Source organism: Harpia harpyja, chromosome 5, assembly GCF_026419915.1.
Source record: "Harpia harpyja isolate bHarHar1 chromosome 5, bHarHar1 primary haplotype, whole genome shotgun sequence".
In the NCBI taxonomy this organism is placed as follows: Eukaryota; Metazoa; Chordata; class Aves; order Accipitriformes; family Accipitridae; genus Harpia; species Harpia harpyja.
In genome coordinates this window covers 73,772,290-73,788,850 of record NC_068944.1, presented here as the reverse complement: position 1 = coordinate 73,788,850, position 16,561 = coordinate 73,772,290, and the positions used below count along the sequence as shown (strand labels likewise).

At 46.4% G+C, this 16,561-nt stretch overlaps 2 protein-coding genes across 2 annotated transcripts in view; both read left to right on the top strand.

Annotated features, from left to right (window-relative positions):
• Window positions 1-7,956, top strand: part of COL22A1 (collagen type XXII alpha 1 chain) — a 235,023-nt gene extending 227,067 nt beyond the window's left edge. Inside the window, exons 62-65 of the mRNA XM_052788276.1 lie at window positions 710-776; window positions 2,187-2,369; window positions 2,711-2,788; window positions 3,746-7,956. Coding sequence (XP_052644236.1) covers window positions 710-776; window positions 2,187-2,369; window positions 2,711-2,788; window positions 3,746-3,933 — 516 coding nt within the window. The 3' untranslated portion in view covers window positions 3,934-7,956. The remainder of the gene's footprint in view (window positions 1-709; window positions 777-2,186; window positions 2,370-2,710; window positions 2,789-3,745) is intronic.
• Window positions 7,957-13,589: 5,633 nt separating this feature from the next.
• On the top strand, window positions 13,590-14,794 carry LOC128142451 (leucine-rich repeat-containing protein 30-like). The gene has a single exon (XM_052788548.1). It carries the CDS (start codon window positions 13,974-13,976, stop codon window positions 14,772-14,774), a length of 801 nt encoding a protein of 266 aa, XP_052644508.1. The 5' UTR covers window positions 13,590-13,973; the 3' UTR covers window positions 14,775-14,794.
• Window positions 14,795-16,561: the final 1,767 nt, after the last annotated feature.

Sequence of the window (16,561 nt, the reverse complement as noted above, 5' to 3'; positions counted from 1 at the left end):
TTTTTCAGTTGCATCATCCAGAGTTGTTCACATAGCTTTGAGTTTTGACAGCTATTACAGTTGTTCAACAGCAAGGTCGCACAAAAGAGCTGAGAGAGGAGATTCCCCTGGAGGCTAGGTAGGGGACCAAGGCCAGGCAGCCACATCCCCTGTCTCCATTAAACAGTGTGAAATCAGGCAGAACCTTGTACATGTTTGGAAGAATGGGTATCACATGTGTAAACTGGCTTCTGCTCCCTGAGACAAGGCTCGTTGGCAGGCAATGCATCCAGTATGAGTGTTTATAGCAAGTCTAGATACCCACCTAAACTACCCTGGGGGCACGCATGCTTCTTTCTGCAAGGAAATGTGCAATGCTGAAAAATGAGGTAGGCTTTCCACTATGATCTAGTAGGGCAGAGAATGTCTCCTGATTTGATTTCTACTACTTCTCCTATGAGTTGTATAGGAGGGAGATTTTCTCAGTGTCCCAACTGCACCCTCTGACCAGGCTCCCTGCTTACACTGTTAAGCCCATGGCTTGCCAGCAGGTTGGGAATCATGGATGTTTTGAGTCCCTTTACATTCTTCTTTCAGGCAGTCCCTGCAGCCCTGTGTATGCTGTGAGTGATGAAATGCAACCCACTAAACCCATTGTGGAGGGTTTAATTTGCACGTCCCCTGGCTGTGATTATTATGTCTTGTTATTGCTGTGATTATTACTCTCCAGGGGGAACCCCCATCTCTAGAGACTTTGAGAAGGCTCATCCAAGAGGAGTTAGCCAAGCAGCTAGATGGTATGTAATCATCTTGGGGAAAATGGAAGATATATCTGAGAATATGAAAGGTACTTTCCATAGCTGTGGTTGGACCTGAACCTCTCCTGCTTATGGAAAGTAATGTTGCAATAAGCCTGCCTGGAAGGACGAATGTGTAAAATGAAATGCACTTAGCAAGCTGTACTGTTCCCCAAGCTTGATGTTCCCAGCAATAGCACAAGGGCTTTCTCCCTTCTTCAACCCAAGGTCATTTGTTGCCTGTGGTAAGGACCTCACGGCTTTTTGCTACCAGAACAGCTTTGCTGCGGACTCATTCCTGCAGATGCCTGAGCTGACATGGCAGGACAAGAGAAGATACAAATTGCAACAGATTACTTTGGGGCTCTAGAAGAGAAAGTAATCAGAGTAGGACATAAACTTGCTTTTGAGGTCCCAGCTGGAAAAGAAATATTCCTGATTTCTGGCTGTGACATTTGATACTCATCAGTATAAGAGGGAGTGGAGTGTCTGTGGGCTGCTGCTTCTCTCAAAGTACGTGAACTGCAGACCACTACTGACCCCATCTACAGTGAAATGCCGAGCTGTAGTGCTTCTTCTCACACAGCTCTTGGAGCAGCTGACACATAGCTGCAGGTATTTTCTTCCATGCTAAAGATCATGGTTCAGTGGGGTGATTTATTTGAAGGATTTTTTTTTACACACTCTCAGACTTCAAATTCCATGCCAATCTAAAAGCATTCAAGATTTTGGATCAATGAAAAGAAGATAGAAAACCCTTCTCTTTCTATTCTGTAGGATGTTTTTGTGATGCTGAGTATGTCTTAAGAGCTCTCTAGGCTGTTCAGGGTCTTAATATGGAAGTGGCAAGCAATGTGCCTGCTTGGAAATTGGAGAATATGCTGATGCAGGGAGCTGCCTTAGTTAGTTTCTGACTTCACAGCCAGAGACGGGTACATTAGCTTTAACTTCACATGTGTAACAGCCCAGAACAAGAAAAGTAAGCGTTCTTCCTACAGAGCAGCCATGTAGCTTCTCGCTCTGTGTAGCAGAAGCAGTGGAAGTAGGCTCTCCTTTTCAGAGCAGCAATGATTCCAATTTGACAGAAATCCACCAGCTGCACAGCTAAAGGAAAGGACATTTCAGATCCTTGGTGGACAAGGAACAGAGGATGAGAGAAGTGTTTAGGATTAAGTATGAAATTTAGGAGAAGTTTAAAGCTACTGAGAAATGAGGTTTAAATAATTTAGAGAGGGTCAGGAAGGCACCATCATGGTTTATGGGAAAGGATTGTGTGGGGACAACAAATGGGTGGCCCTGAAAAATTGATCTGTGACAATACTTGGACTTTACTGGGCCACTGGTTCTGGGTCTCCATCTCTTGGAGCACTGACCTTCTAGTCTAACAAACCCATTTCCCTCTCTTCACAGTAAAGTTAGCCTATCTCCTGGCTCAGATACAGCCTGCACATGTAAAAGCGTCCCATGGCAGACCAGGACCTCCTGGTCCCCCTGGGAAGGAAGGACTCCCAGGAAGAACTGGCCCTCCGGGAGAGCCTGGCCGGCCCGGACAGACTGGCTCTGAAGGGCCACCTGGACCGATTGGTCCCAAAGGTGAGTGGAACTTGGTGTGTTTGGGCAGTCCGATAAAGGGATGACACTTTGGTGTCCAGCTCTGCTGTTAGTAGCATCTAAGTTGTCCTCAAAATGCATGTGTTAGAAGCAGTCTCAGTCTGTTGAACCAGAGGTTGTAAATGTGACCAGCAAATGCCGGTGTGTTACATCCCTGGCCAGAATCGAATGAGGGCAAGTCTTTACTCCCACTTAACGTCCCATCTCAGAGGACTGGCCAGAATTAGGAACTATTTTTTAGCAAATATATTGGCTTCAGTGTGGATTCTTTAGTTCCATAGATAATGTTCATCAGTTCATTATTTTTCTTTCCCTCTATACAGGAGAAAGAGGAGCAAAGGGTGAGAAAGGAGACACTGGTGTTGGCCAACGAGGGGAAGTAGGTCCTCCAGGAATTCCAGGTGTGTTTATTCAGAACACCCCACAAAACACATCACTCAGAACTGCTGCAAGGACACAGGTCTCTGCCATATTAGATAGACGATCAGGATAACATAAATATGGCATACACAATTTCTGTAGAAAGTGGCCCAAAGGGAAGAAATACATCACTAGCATCATATCTGGCCACCTTTGTTTCTTCAGCCTGGTTGACAGGTATAATGATCCATCTCGGTAACAGCTAGGTTAACTGACCTTTGGGACAAATCCAAAGTGAAGCTTTAATTACTAGATACACCGTGAAGTGTCCTATCTGCATTTGCCAGAATCTTGTTATGACCAAGCTGAACCCAGAGGTCCAGGCAGCTTCAGATGTTATAAAGGTCATACCCAACACCTATGCCTCAGGCATACAGCTCATGCTTTACCTTTGCTGACAAAGAAGCAGCAAATATATTTTGTTTCTAATTTGCAATTAGGAGCCATTGACCAATTTTGCCTTCACCCTGCTTTGTTCAGGGGAGGAAACTATGGGAAGCCTTCATAACTCCATGGTCTGCATTTGGCATACTGGCCCTGCATTGCCTTAAAATAACAATGGACCCACTACGCTTTGTAGCAATGAGTTATCTCCCAAAGATGGCTCTTGCCTCAAGCTTTCGCATCCTCACCTCCTCTCTCTGAGGACTATATGTCATTAGCTGGGTCATGCGGCTGCACAACTTCAACGTGGTGGTAGAGGAAGAGCAGCCATAGCAGAATTGTGCAGCCCAAGAATGCCGCAGGGGGTGAAAATCTTTCTTTCAGAGAAGACACACTTGTCACATCCTTGTAGATACATACAAGCCAGACCCAAGTCTGTGGAAGCCGATGCCTGCATCCCAGTTTGGCAGCAAAACCATCTCCTGTGATGTTATACTGCTGAGTACTGCACCCTGGGGGTGTCACTCACCAAGGACATTCTGTTTTTATTTTAGGCCTCCCAGGGGAGCCTGGCTATGCCAAAGATGGGATGCCAGGACCACCCGGCCCTCAGGGAGAAGCTGGTGTGCCTGGTCTCACAGGTCCACAGGGACCTCCAGGAGCCAACGGACAGTGTGACCCCAATCAGTGCGCTTACTATGCAAGCCTGGCTGCCAGACCCGCCAACGTCAAAGGGCCCTAGCATGCAGGGAGTATGCCCAGACTTGTTTTTAAAACTTGAATTCATCACGCCTGCCAAGAGCTCTCAGATGTCTTCAGTTGTGTTTCTTTCGTGGGAGGCCTTCTAAAGCCAACAAATGCTGCCGGTCGGTCAGATTATTTTTATGAATTATAATTATTATTATTATTATTATTATTATCTTTGATGTGATATGTGAACTTGGTTTTGTTTTCTCTAACATCAGGGCATATTACAACATTAAAAATAAGTGTTTTTTTCCTCTTTTGAAGAGCATACAGTATCGATGCATTGTGTAGCTGTTTATGCAAAACCATTCCAATGCCAAAATTTTTGTCTGTTATCTGGTTAATTCTTTCCAAAGCTTTACCCGTCACCCTTGAAACTGAAATAAAATCCTGCACTGTGCAGTCCCGGGCATTAACGGTGAGACACAGGCTAATGGCAGTATTGTTGGTGCTATCTGCCATCCACATGGAGGGGAGGAAGGCAGAGCCATGCCAAAGCTGGGGTAGAGGTCTCCAGTACATTCAGCTCACAATGGACAGACAGTTATGAACAGCCAATGTGTGTTTTCCAGAAATACCCTATTAAATTTAATCTTCTTCTGCCCATAAGTGAATCTGTATCCTATAGGATCTACTTTTTATGGGACCATGTGGGATCTCACAGTAAGGCCTGAAGAGACCACAGGGACCATCTGAACCTTCTCACTGCTCCCTGTGCAAGAACTTTAGTACTCGGAGGGTTTGGTCCTACCAGATGGAGCTTAACTTCCTTCTGTCAGGGAGATGCCTCTGCAAAAAGCCGCAATGCTGTCCTCCATTGGCTCAGGGATGCCAAATCCCTTTTTTGTTGATAGCGCACACACAGCTCCCTACCACTGCTTCACCCAAAAATCAGCCAGAGCAGCAGACAAGATCACCTGGCATTAAAAATCTCAGGAAGCCAAATGTGACCCAACTTCACCATTTTGGATGATTCGCTATAATTATAAGTTGACAGCGTCGTGTTTTAGAGTGCAGGTGAGAAGTTGCGGGCTGGTCTAGGAGAAGGTTTGTCTCTGCTGAAAGGGTCAGAACAAAGAGGTCTTCAGAAACCCAGAGGAAATTTTGTTTGAGGGTGAAAGCAAAAAGTCAGACACTGTCCCTTTTCCCCTATCGACTAATTGCCAAAATGAACTTGAGAATGCAAGGAGAAGGTAAAGAGGGGATGGAGTCTGAAAAGACCTTCACAGTAGGCCATTTGTGAGTTTAACTCTCTGACCAAGACGATACCACCCACAAAGGTGTGGATCTGAGAGGTGATCAGGCCTCGGACATACATGCCAGCCAGCAAAGCAGCTGTGTTTTCAAAACTCTTCTGCACAAAGCAGTTTGTATTGAGAGATGGGAGTAATGAACCTGACACAGGCGCTAAGTGTTGAATGTGTTTGGAAATCTCATCAGGTCTTTTGTAGATGGAAAATAGGCACCCAGCCCTGCTGGCACGTTCACCGTATGGCATGGTGCTTCCAAGCTGGCTAAGCCAAGCATAAGCCACAGCTGTCTATAACCACCCCAGAATCAGACCCCACTGCTAAAGCCCAGAGATAACCATTTGCCAGCCTTGGACTCTTTTTCTCACCCAGTAGCAGATAAAATTTGCTTCTTCTATACTGAAAAATAAAATTAAATAACATGTTCACATGCCAGGGTTAAACAAAGTCTTTACTGTGTAGCTCTCAGTGGTGCTATTTTTGCTTTTTCTTATGCAAATAAACTCTTTGATTTGATTTTACTGTGTTTCTTGCTATGGAAAGACCAATCAAAGTGACAATATCATGAAGGGGAAAGCTTACACTTTTAAGTAACTCTCAATGGTATATCTGTTACTGTACTGCATCTTAGGTCAGCTTGCTATATTTCAGTATTAAGCAAGCATGTTGATCACATTGTATTTAACAGCACCACTTTTCCTAGTCCAGACTGAGTGAGATTTTATCCCTCCAGTGGTGAAGCAGAACAGGTTTTCTACACAAGAGGGAGATACCTCCCAACATGGCATGAGATATCATTTTGAATAAATGTGATTGCAATGAGTAGGTTTTATGGAGGTCAAACATGTTAATTGGGCCATGTTAATATGACCTTTAATTCCTGTCATGATGCTGACTTCTCAGCCTCTGTAGATTGTCTCTTATCATGTGTGTCTGCATGTGCCACGCATGGTGTAGACTTTAATACACTCCAGTGCGCTATGCAAAGGGTAAATACATAATGATGTTCTGTTAAACAAATTTCAGGGTCTTTCAACCCTGTGAGATCATAGAATAGTTTGGGTTGGAAGGGACCTTTAAAGCTCATATATTCCAACCCCCAATGGGTGAGATGGTGCCGTAGTATCTAGTTGAAGGAGATCTAGGGGTTTTTTTGCATAACCCTTTCATTTGAATGTCTGTTGGAGCCATTGCCAAGAGTCTGTGTTAGGAACATGAGACACACACCTGTATCTTTAATTGCAATTAAAAGATCTGCATGGGTTAGGCACAGACTACGGCTCTGCAGCTTCTCCACCTGGAAAAGGGGATGCAGCCTAATTCCCTTTGCTCCAGCATATTCCCTAGCATATGGTTGTCTGTTCAGTCTGTTCCTGGAGACACCCCAGACTGTCTCTGTGCCCTGAATTCAGTGGGTGCCATTTCCCTGCTTTTTCTTAAATCTCGTTTTCTCTTCAGCCAGTTAAATGGCATTTACCAAGCATCATCTGTTGATAGTGAGAGGAGTACAAGACACATGCCGCAGACCCAGATCAAGACCTGTGCTTATAGCCACCCAGTTTCTATGGGTATAGTCATCAAAGGGAGGTTTCTATAGCTGCCACCTCTTACAGAAGCAAGCCCTATGTGAATGTGCTTAAAAAGTCACCTGCAGTAAAAAGTAAGAGAGGAGGGTGTATTTGCAGGATTTCTGCCCTGCAAGCTCGTACACCAAAAGCTGCAACAGTTTTTGCCTCAGTCTGTTCGTGGGTATTTGCTGTCTTTGGAAACGTGGCCTGAGATTACTTTCCAAATTAGATCTGCCATCTGGGCAGACAGTAAACCTACAGGTACAGCCCTGGGCATGGTCAGAGGCTGCCCTCCAGAAAATGCAGATGCCTCTGTGCCCGAGCAGGTGACTGTATGTGCTAGAAGGTGACAAGCAGACGTGTGTTGTCTGTCCAGCATCTTGCAAGGTGACCATGCAGGCAGGAGATGGCAGATAGGACAGGGACAGTGCCAATGGCCTCTCCTCTAACTGCTCTTGAATAAGGGAGAGCTGTGGCTTTTGCATCTCAGTGCTCCTGTCTCTGCAACAAAGTGGTTGGTACATCACCCTAAAATCTGTTCACTAAGTCTGAGGTTTAAACCCAGGAGTATGCTGATATTTTTGTTGGATTTTTTTTTTTTTTTGGCTGGTCCTGTTCTAAGAGAGGATATACTGTTAAAATTGCAATAGAAAGCCACACAATGTATTATTTGCATATTGAAAAGGTGCTAATGACACAGGGGGTTTATGGCATCACTGTGGGGGTTTTTTTGTTTTGTTTTTAAGTCAAGTGTATAAATTATTGCAATTATAGCAAACAGACCATTATTCCATTAAAATTTTTGCCTGTCAAATAAATAAATTAAAAACCAAAATAAAACAACAAGATCATTTGGGGAAAATATTTTTTTGTGTTAAATTATTTAACAATTTATACTTGTTTTCTAAACAGTTTTGAATTAGCTGCTTCTTGGAAGCTGTACCAGGAATCAATTATTTTCCTTTTTTGCCACTTGTGAGTGGCTCTTCTCAGCACAGCCTTGTGATGCTGTTTTTCTGAGCTGTCCTTTTCCCACCTCTTGTTGTTACTATGGGATAATTAAACTGTGTAAGGCTGAACTCTGTTCTACGTGTGTATTTGGAAATGTGTAATCAAAGCAAGACTACTCTGTTCAGAGCTAAAAGAAATTTGTGGTTTTTTCCAGAGAGACAATAAAAATGCTGTAGCAGCTAAGCCCAAGCTCTGTGCTCTGACCACAACACTGGCTGGGAGATGAGCACAGCTTTTACATTCTGGGCAATTTAAAAAAATCCCCAAACTAAATTATATATAGAAAAAAGAAAAAAGAAAATAGAGTTTACTCATGGCTCAGTCTTTTAATGTGGTGTGGTGGGTTGACCCCGGGTGGACACCAGGTGCCCACCAAAGCCGCTCTATCACTACCCTCCTCAGCTGGACAGGGGAGAGGAAATATAACGAAAGGATCATGGTTTGAGATAAGGACAGGGAGAGATCGCTCAACCAAGTACCATCACGGGCAAGACAGACTCGACTTGGGGAAAATTGACTTAATTTATTGCCAGTCAAACCAGAGTAGGGTAATAAGAAATAAAACCAAATCTTAAAACACCTTCGCCCCACCCCTCCCTTCTTCCCGGGCACATCTTCACTCCCAAATTCTCTCCCTCCTCCCCACCAGCAGCGCAGGGGGATGGGGAATGGGGCTTGTGGTCAGTTCCTCACACGTTGTCTCTGCCGCTCCTTCCTCCTCAGGGGGAGGACTCCTCACTCGTCCCCTACTCCAGTGTGGGGTCCCCTCCCACGGGAGACAGTCCTCCATGAACTTCTCCAACATGAGCCCTTTCCACAGGCTACAGTTCTTCACGAACTGCTCCAGCGTGGGTCCCCTGCAGGGTCACAAGTCCTGCCAGAAAACCTGCTCCGTGGGCTTGTCTTTCCACGGGTCTGCAGGTCCTGCCAGGAGCCTGCTCCAGCACAGGGTTCCCACGGGGTCACAGCCTCCTTTGGGCACCCACCTGCTCCGGCGTGGGGTCCTCCCCGGGCTGCAGGTGGATATCTGCTCCACCGTGGACCTCCCTGGGCTGCAGGGGGACAGCCTGCCTCACCATGGTCTTCCCCACGGGCTGCAGGGGAATCTCTGCTCCGGCGCCTGGAGCACCTCCTCCCCCTCCTTCTGCACTGACCTGGGGGTCTGCAGGGCTGTTTCTCTTACATATTCTCACTCCTGTCTCTGGCTGCAGTTTCTGTTGCACAGTTTTTTTCCCCTTCTTAAATCTGTTATCCCAGAGGCGCTACCACCGTCGCTGATGGGCTCGGCCTTGGCCAGCAGCGGGTCCAGCTTGGAGCCAGCTGGCATTGGCTCTGCCAGACATGGGGGAAGCTTCTAGCAGCTTCTCACAGAAGCCACGCCTGTAACCGTCCTGCTACCATGCAAACCCAATACATGTGGAAATTGGCCAAGCTCTGCCCTGCTATAGATTGCATTTTGGCAGCTTCTAGAGCAGGACTTGATGCCTAGGCATGGCTGGGTATCACCATCTGACAATGTCTTGGGTGCCAGAGACACCAACAGGGGACTGGCAGATATGATATAGGACCTAGGGGAGTCTTTCCAGATCTGCAGAGGGTGACCCTAGGGGAGATTATGTATCCTGTTGTATTGGGTTTGTATGGCAAGGTTTTGGTAGCTGGCGGGCTACAGGGGTGGCTTCTGTGAGAAGCTGCTAGAAGCTTCCCCTATGTCCGACAGAGCCAATGCCAGTCGGCTCCAAGATGGACTGGCCAAGGCCGAGCCCATCAGCGATGGTGGCAGTGCCTCTAGGATAACAGATTTAAGAAGGAAAAAAAATTGCTGCACAACAGAAATGGCAGCCGGAGAGAGGAGTGAGAATATGTGAGAGAAACAGCCCTGCAGACCCCCAGGTCAGTGAAGAAGGAGGAAGAGGACGTGCTCCAAGCACCGGAGCAGAGATTCTCCTGCAGCCCGTGGGGAAGACCATGGTGTCCCCCTGCAGCCCAGGGAGGTCCACGGTGGAGCAGATCTCCACCTGCAGCCCGGGGAGGACCCCACACTGGAGCAGGGGGATGCCCGAAGGAGGCTGTGACCCCGTGGGAAGCCCACGCTGGAGTACGCTCTTGGCAGGACCTGCGGACCCGTGGAGAGAGGAGCCCACGCTGGAGCAGGTTTTCTGGCAGGACTTGTGACCCCGCGGGGGACCCACACTGGAGCAGTCTGTGTGTGAAGGACTGCAGCCCATGGAAGGGACCCACGCTGGAGCAGTTTGTGAAGAACTGCAGCCCATGGGAAGGACCCAGGTTGGAGAAGTTTGTGGAGGACTGTCTCCCATGGGACGGACCCCACGCTGGAGCAGGGGAAGAGTATGAGGAGGAAGGAGCAGCAGAAATGTGTATGAACTGATCGCAACCCCTATTCCCCATCCCCCCATGCCACTTGTGGGGAGGAGGTAGAGAACCTGGAAGTGAAGCTGTGCCCAGGAAGAAGGGAGGGGTGGAGGGAAGGTGTTTTAAGATTTTGGTTTATTTCTCATTACCCTACTCTGGTTTGTTTTGCATTAAATTAATTTTCCCCAAGTTGAGTCTGTTTTGCCCATGACTATAATTGGCAAGCGATCTCTCCCTGTCCTTATCTTGACCTACAAGCCTTTTGTTATATTTTCTCTCCCCTGCCCAGTTGAGGAAAGGGAGTTATAGAATGGCTTTGGTGAGCACCTAGCGTCCAGCCAGGGTCAACCCACCACACACGTCCAATGATGTAAGATGCTTCTGTCTGGGTACCTGAATCCCATGCTCAGTCTCTCACAGTGGGATTCAGAGTCAAGCCATGACACCTGCACTTTTGTGGCTCCAATGTGAGCTGTGGAGCCTGGAGAACGATTCAGCTCATCCTAAAGTAGTCAGCTGAAGCACTCTGGACATTAACTAGGTCTTCATGGAAAAAAAGGTCTTCTGGTAGCTGCCTTTTATCTTCCACCATTACTGACTCATGTTCCCACTGAGTTGGTGTGGGGATATATGTGTTACAGATGATAAGATGTTGGGTGCTATGTGACTAGCAGCCTTGCAGCTCAGAGGGAGAGGGACAAGGTTATGGCATGAACCTGTACTGTCCTTGTGCCAGGGAATAAAAGGAAAATTTTCTTAAAATGACTGCACTAGCTCAACAGTAACAACATAGACTGAAAAAAAAATCCACTACCACCTCTTTCAGCCTCTGTAAGCTGGAGTCCAGTGCTGCTGAGGGTTAAGGTTGCTGCTCCATGGCATGGGAAGGAAGAGCAGCACAGGGATAGAGCCAGTCTGGGGGCGAAGGCAGGCTCCTGCCCCAGTCTACAGCCCTGTACAGGGGTGAGCAACCAGCAGAGACCACGAGGAGTCCTCCTTGCTGCTGTCTCTGCAGAGCCAGTGCTGCTGGGAGAAGAGTCTCTGCATCAGCCACCCAATTGCCTCCTATGTCCCAGTTTTGGCACCTGACGTCCCTAGGGTAATAAGGGTCCATTGGAGTCTGGACTTTTCTTTCAATACCTTTGTAAATGGTGAAGTTGAATTAAGAAAAGAAAGCCTGCTTAGCTTCATCGATTTGGTTTATACCTGGAAATCACAAACATAGATTTTTGTCTTGACTTGTGAAATGGGAACAACTGATTAGAAAAGCATGAAGGCATGATGAACAGGAGTCTGGTTTTCAGAGTTGCTTTACAAAGCCGATTTTTGCTGTAAGGGCTAACTTCTGAATAACTTGTGTAGCTTGACTCAAGAATATTGATGATGGCAATATTCTTGTTGGAGTTTGTCTGAACTGAGAATGAGAATATCCTGCTGGGTCTGTAGGGGGATCATGTGTTGAAAATATGGGCTCTTTCTTGTTATTTTACATGTTGGATCATGAACCTTATATAGAAAGCACAAGGGAACAATTTGACAGAGGGACATTAATCATACTCTGACATTCCCGATGAGCCAGTGATCAGTGTCAGGAAGAAGGATGTCCTGCAAGATGGAGCAGAAAAGAACCTGCCACCTTGGGAAAAGAAAACCCATGGTCAAACTCAAGGTGTGAACAAGTGCAACAGGAGAACACTGCCCAGCATCACAAAAACCTCTCTCTGACCACAGCCTTGGCTCTGCATGATGTGCTGTCTGAAAGACTCGGGTTTTAATTTGAAGAGATAAGCATGTTTAAGCAGAAGGCAGCACACACAGCAATTCAGTTTATTTCACAGGACAGACGTATTTGACAATGTGTTCTTAAAAACACATTTTTCCCCTTAGTAATATGAGGGATAGTTTTTGTCCAAGTCTGAAATGACTGTCATTGCAAGAACTTCTTCAGCACTTTCTTCACAGGAGTTCAGTTTAACTTTGAGTCTTATTTTTGTGGTTGATTGTGAGGTCTGTAATTTCTAGTAAGCAACTTTCCCCTACAAGTGAAAATCTCACTTTTCCTTGGCTGCTGTATTCATCTCTGATGTACGTATATTTCCAAGTTATTGTACCCATACTTACTTATGAACAACTATTAGACTTTCTCAAGCTCTGTTGAATCTTTTTTGTGTAAAATGTCCACCCTTTCTTGATGAAGCTAGCACAGCCTTCAGACCCCGTTGACATTAATGATGACCCTAAAGAATGGGAGTAACCACTTTCAATGTCCCCAGGATCTGCTCACGCCATTGCGTACTCAGCTGTGATAGTCCCGGCTCAATAGCTTGTGCAGTCCCTATCGGGAAACCCAGCAGGCTTGTCTCCAGCCACCAGCATCCCAGGAGCTTATAATGCCAAAGCAGGCTCACAATACTGCTGGATACTAGGCAAGTGATACAGTTTTCTCTTACGGATGCTGAAAATAAATCTGGAGGAAATTCAGGGCTTGATTTCAGTAGGGTTCTGGTATTTGCACTCTGAATCCAAGTTAAGATTGTATGTAACAGCCCTGAAATTCTGTATTTCAGGGTGAAACCCAGCTAAAAAACAGCAGAACCTAAAGTGTAAGTTCAGAGGGTTGAACAATGATCCCGAAATCTTCTTCTCAGCATTGTCTGGATAGAGAGCTCCCAGCACTCGCTACCCATCTGAGTGACTACGCACTCCCCTGGTGCTGGGACACAGGCTCCAGCAAACTCAGGACCATCCTGGGCTGAGGAGATCAGAACTGAGCAAGGTGGGAAAGCAAAGCTAACATGCCCCCCTTCACAAGACCTGACCTGGTAGACCTGCTTAGACCATACCTCTAATGTGTTGTCTTCTACCTTTAATAGCCTGTGGAATGCTGTGGAGACCTCTCTCCATGAAAAGCATTTGAAATGGTTGTCCTAAGCACTTTTTAGGTGAAAGTCTTAAGGATTAGAGGATGAAGTAAAAGAGGTAGGCTTTCTCAGCCTGAGGCTTTAAACCCACAATTTTCTCCCTCCAGGAAAATGCCCTGCTCTCTATATCTCATGCTGTGATGAGTGGTTTGGGATAAACCTGGCATTTTATGTGTCTCCTATTAAAAACTATGCCAGTGAGGAATAAAAATTTGCTTTTAAATATGCCAGAGCAAGTGCAGCACAAGAAAGACCGTATCTCTGTGGTGCAGGGGTTCATACACTCAGCAGGAGAGAGAAGGACTTCCAGATTTCAAAACTGATTCTTTACTGTGTTTGCTGAATCTTAAAGGCACAAACTGACCTGAGGACAGGACGTGTTCATGGTTCTGAGCTCCCAAGCCAGCAGCTATGAGTCTGTTGTCTTGTCCCATTTACTATGTCCTTTATCTGCTTTCATTGCAATCCCTTGGGACTGACCAATGTGAATTCCTCTGACAACGGCACCCTTGGTGCTCCCAGAAGGAGAAAGCTACACACAAAGATTTGAAAAGATCTGCTGAAAAGCAGAGGCACAGCACTGCTGTTTCACTTTCTGAACACTGACAGCTATTTGCCACCAGCTCGCTGGCTGCAACCGTGAGAGGCAACGTCATAGCCCAGGAGCTGGGTTTTGTGTACGCTGCAGACTCAGAAGGGAAACACCTGATCAAGTGAGAATGCCAAGCGTTTACTCAGTGGGATGTATCCGAGCAACCCAAACACTCTGCGTGTGTGTTGGTAACGCACCTGGCAGAGAGGAAAGCTGACGGAGGGCCTTGATCCACCAAAAACCTCAGAGGTTGCCCGTGGAGTGTGCAACAGATCATCAGTGATCGTCTCTGTTCAACCAGCCACGGTTCTGGTGGGACAATGGATGCAGCCACCTCTTTCAGATGTGCCTCTACTGGCCCTGATCCACTCTGGAGGTACCTTACAGAGCACGATCCGAAGTATGAAGGGAAGAAGAAACTCAAGATCTCAGGCAGAGAGCTGGTGTCGGTTCCTGCGCAGGTCTTTGGCTTGGACCAACTGCAGGTCCTGGAGATGAGCCCAGAACGAGAGAGCTGCCTGAGGTACCAGATGGAGCTTCTCCCCCAAGAGATCAGCCACCTGAGGAACCTAACCTGCCTCTATGTGGACTCCAACAACTTGAAGAAAATCCCTGCCGAAATCGGCACTTTGAGTCACTTGGAGAGGCTCGCTCTGAGCAACAATAGCTTGAGCTCGCTGCCCCCAGAAATGGGGGCACTTCAAAGGCTGCACAGCCTCCACCTGGCCAACAACAGCCTCACCGAGCTGCCTGCACCCCTCTGCCAGCTGAGGAGCCTCACCTTTCTGGATGTGAGTGACAACAAAATAGGCACAATCCCCTCCAGCATTCGGCATCTGGAGAAACTGGAAACATTGCTATTGCTCTTCAATTCACTGGAGAGTCTGCCTGAGGAGGTCTGTCTTTTAAGGAAACTGCGCACGCTTTGGTTGGGAAACAACCATCTACGGTCCCTTCCAGCAACCTTTGGGGAACTGGTGAACCTGGACTGGGGATACAACTACTGTTCATGCAATTTTGAGGGGAATCCACTGGAATGTCCTCCCCCTGAAGTCTGCAGCAGAGGCCCTGAAGAGATCAGAGACTATTTCTTGTCATTTCATAAGACTCAGAGAAACTAGACAACTGCTGTCAGTCCTCTTGAAGTGACTGAGATGGATTTATTCTGTGCAAATAAACCTGCACAAGCAAAATGTGTTTCAGATGGAAAAGTCTGGTGAAATCACTCTGTGGAGCTCAAAAACTTCCTCTCTGCTGTAAGGTGATTTCTCTGGCAGTCTTTTTTTTTGACACTGGTATTGAACGGTGGTGTATACCTTTCAAAAATTCATTCAGGGACAGGTATAATCTTTTTGTTATTTATAGTTGCGTAGACATATCTCAGGAGATGTTGCAGCCAAACATCCAGTCTGGGAGGATAGAGTCAGGTAAACAACTGATGGTATGTAAATAGCAATAATTTTTACTATTTGTTTGCACACTGGGTCAGTGCTTGAGTCCAGACTTGAAGTAAGTGCAGGCTGAGATTTCTGGAAGCGTTTAAGGCCATACTGACTTGTGGATTTGGCTTTGCTTCAGGTAGCCCAGAATCTCATTACTTTCCATGGTATTTTACATCCAACACACAGGTTGAGTCAGCTCAGGCTTCCATCTGGCTCTGGATAAGAACCAACTTGTGTCCAGGTCCCACAAGGTATCATGCAAGTGATGTCTCCGTTGCTTTGGCAGGACATAGCGTATTTCTTACCCTGCTTCTCCTGAGGAGCAGTTTCAGTGCAGGGCTGTCACATGCTCTGAAGGCAGCATGGATCTAGAGTTGATGTGCCAGTCTGTCCAGAGCAGACCTCAGTGATATTGCTCTGTGGAGCTTGGTGATGCACAGGGTAGCCCAGATTTAGAGCATGCAGAACTAGCAAAAAAAGTTTCCACTTCTACCGAGGCTGGGAAAGTGTTCAGAGACATTAAAACATGAGTATGTAACCTTTTTGCAAGGGAACGTTTCTGAGAATCCCTGTCTCTAATCATAAAAGGCTTCATCAGTGTTACATTATGGAAATTTGCTGAGACTCCTTTCTGTTTCATTTTGCTCTCTCTTCCCCTTAGCCTTCAATCAGCATTTTCCTCCCACCTCTCCTTAGCTTTGTTCTTTGTGGGTGTTTTCTCTGTGGCTACTCCCTCTGACATTATCTTTGTGCTTCATTATTTTCTCATCAAAAGCCTCTCATGCCCTTATAAATGCCTTTCTTTGCCCTCTGTCTCCTTTGTTTCCTATTTCTCCTTTGGCCAACATACAGAAAGCTGCAGCTTCGTATCTTTCCTGGAAAGAAGGGCTGAGTCAGGCTGCTGGGAGCTGGACATGTTCTTCCAGAGTTCACAAAGGGAGAGAGAAAGGGCTTGAGACATTGATACATGGACCATTAAGTTTCTTGTTCAGTCATTTTCTTCTCCTCGTAGCAAAGATCAGCTCAAGGAGAATAAGAGATCAGAATCAATGCTGAAATTTTACTGGGTGACAAAAGCATAACTCCAGATATTCTTAGCATGAACTGATTTTTACACTGCTCTGTCCCTGAGCCTGTCCCTGATCTCTGTGAAGCTTTCAAACCAGCTGTCGCTTTTTGGTGGTACAGTAACCAGATACAGCATAGAAGTAGTATATCACACAGTGATAAATCAATGCGTGGCAGTAATGGACATGCAATAACATCACACTAGTTTGTTCAGTTTTCCTGCAGCTGATTATTTCTGAGATGTGTGACACAAGAAAGAGAGGAGTAAAGGGACCGTGGTGCCTTGCTCACTTGGCTCTTTCTGGGCCAGCATGGAGAATCGGAGATGAAGGAGCAGGACAATGAACTGCAAGTCCTTTGCACGTGGTTGTTTTTCAGATTTGCAGCACGATAAGGGA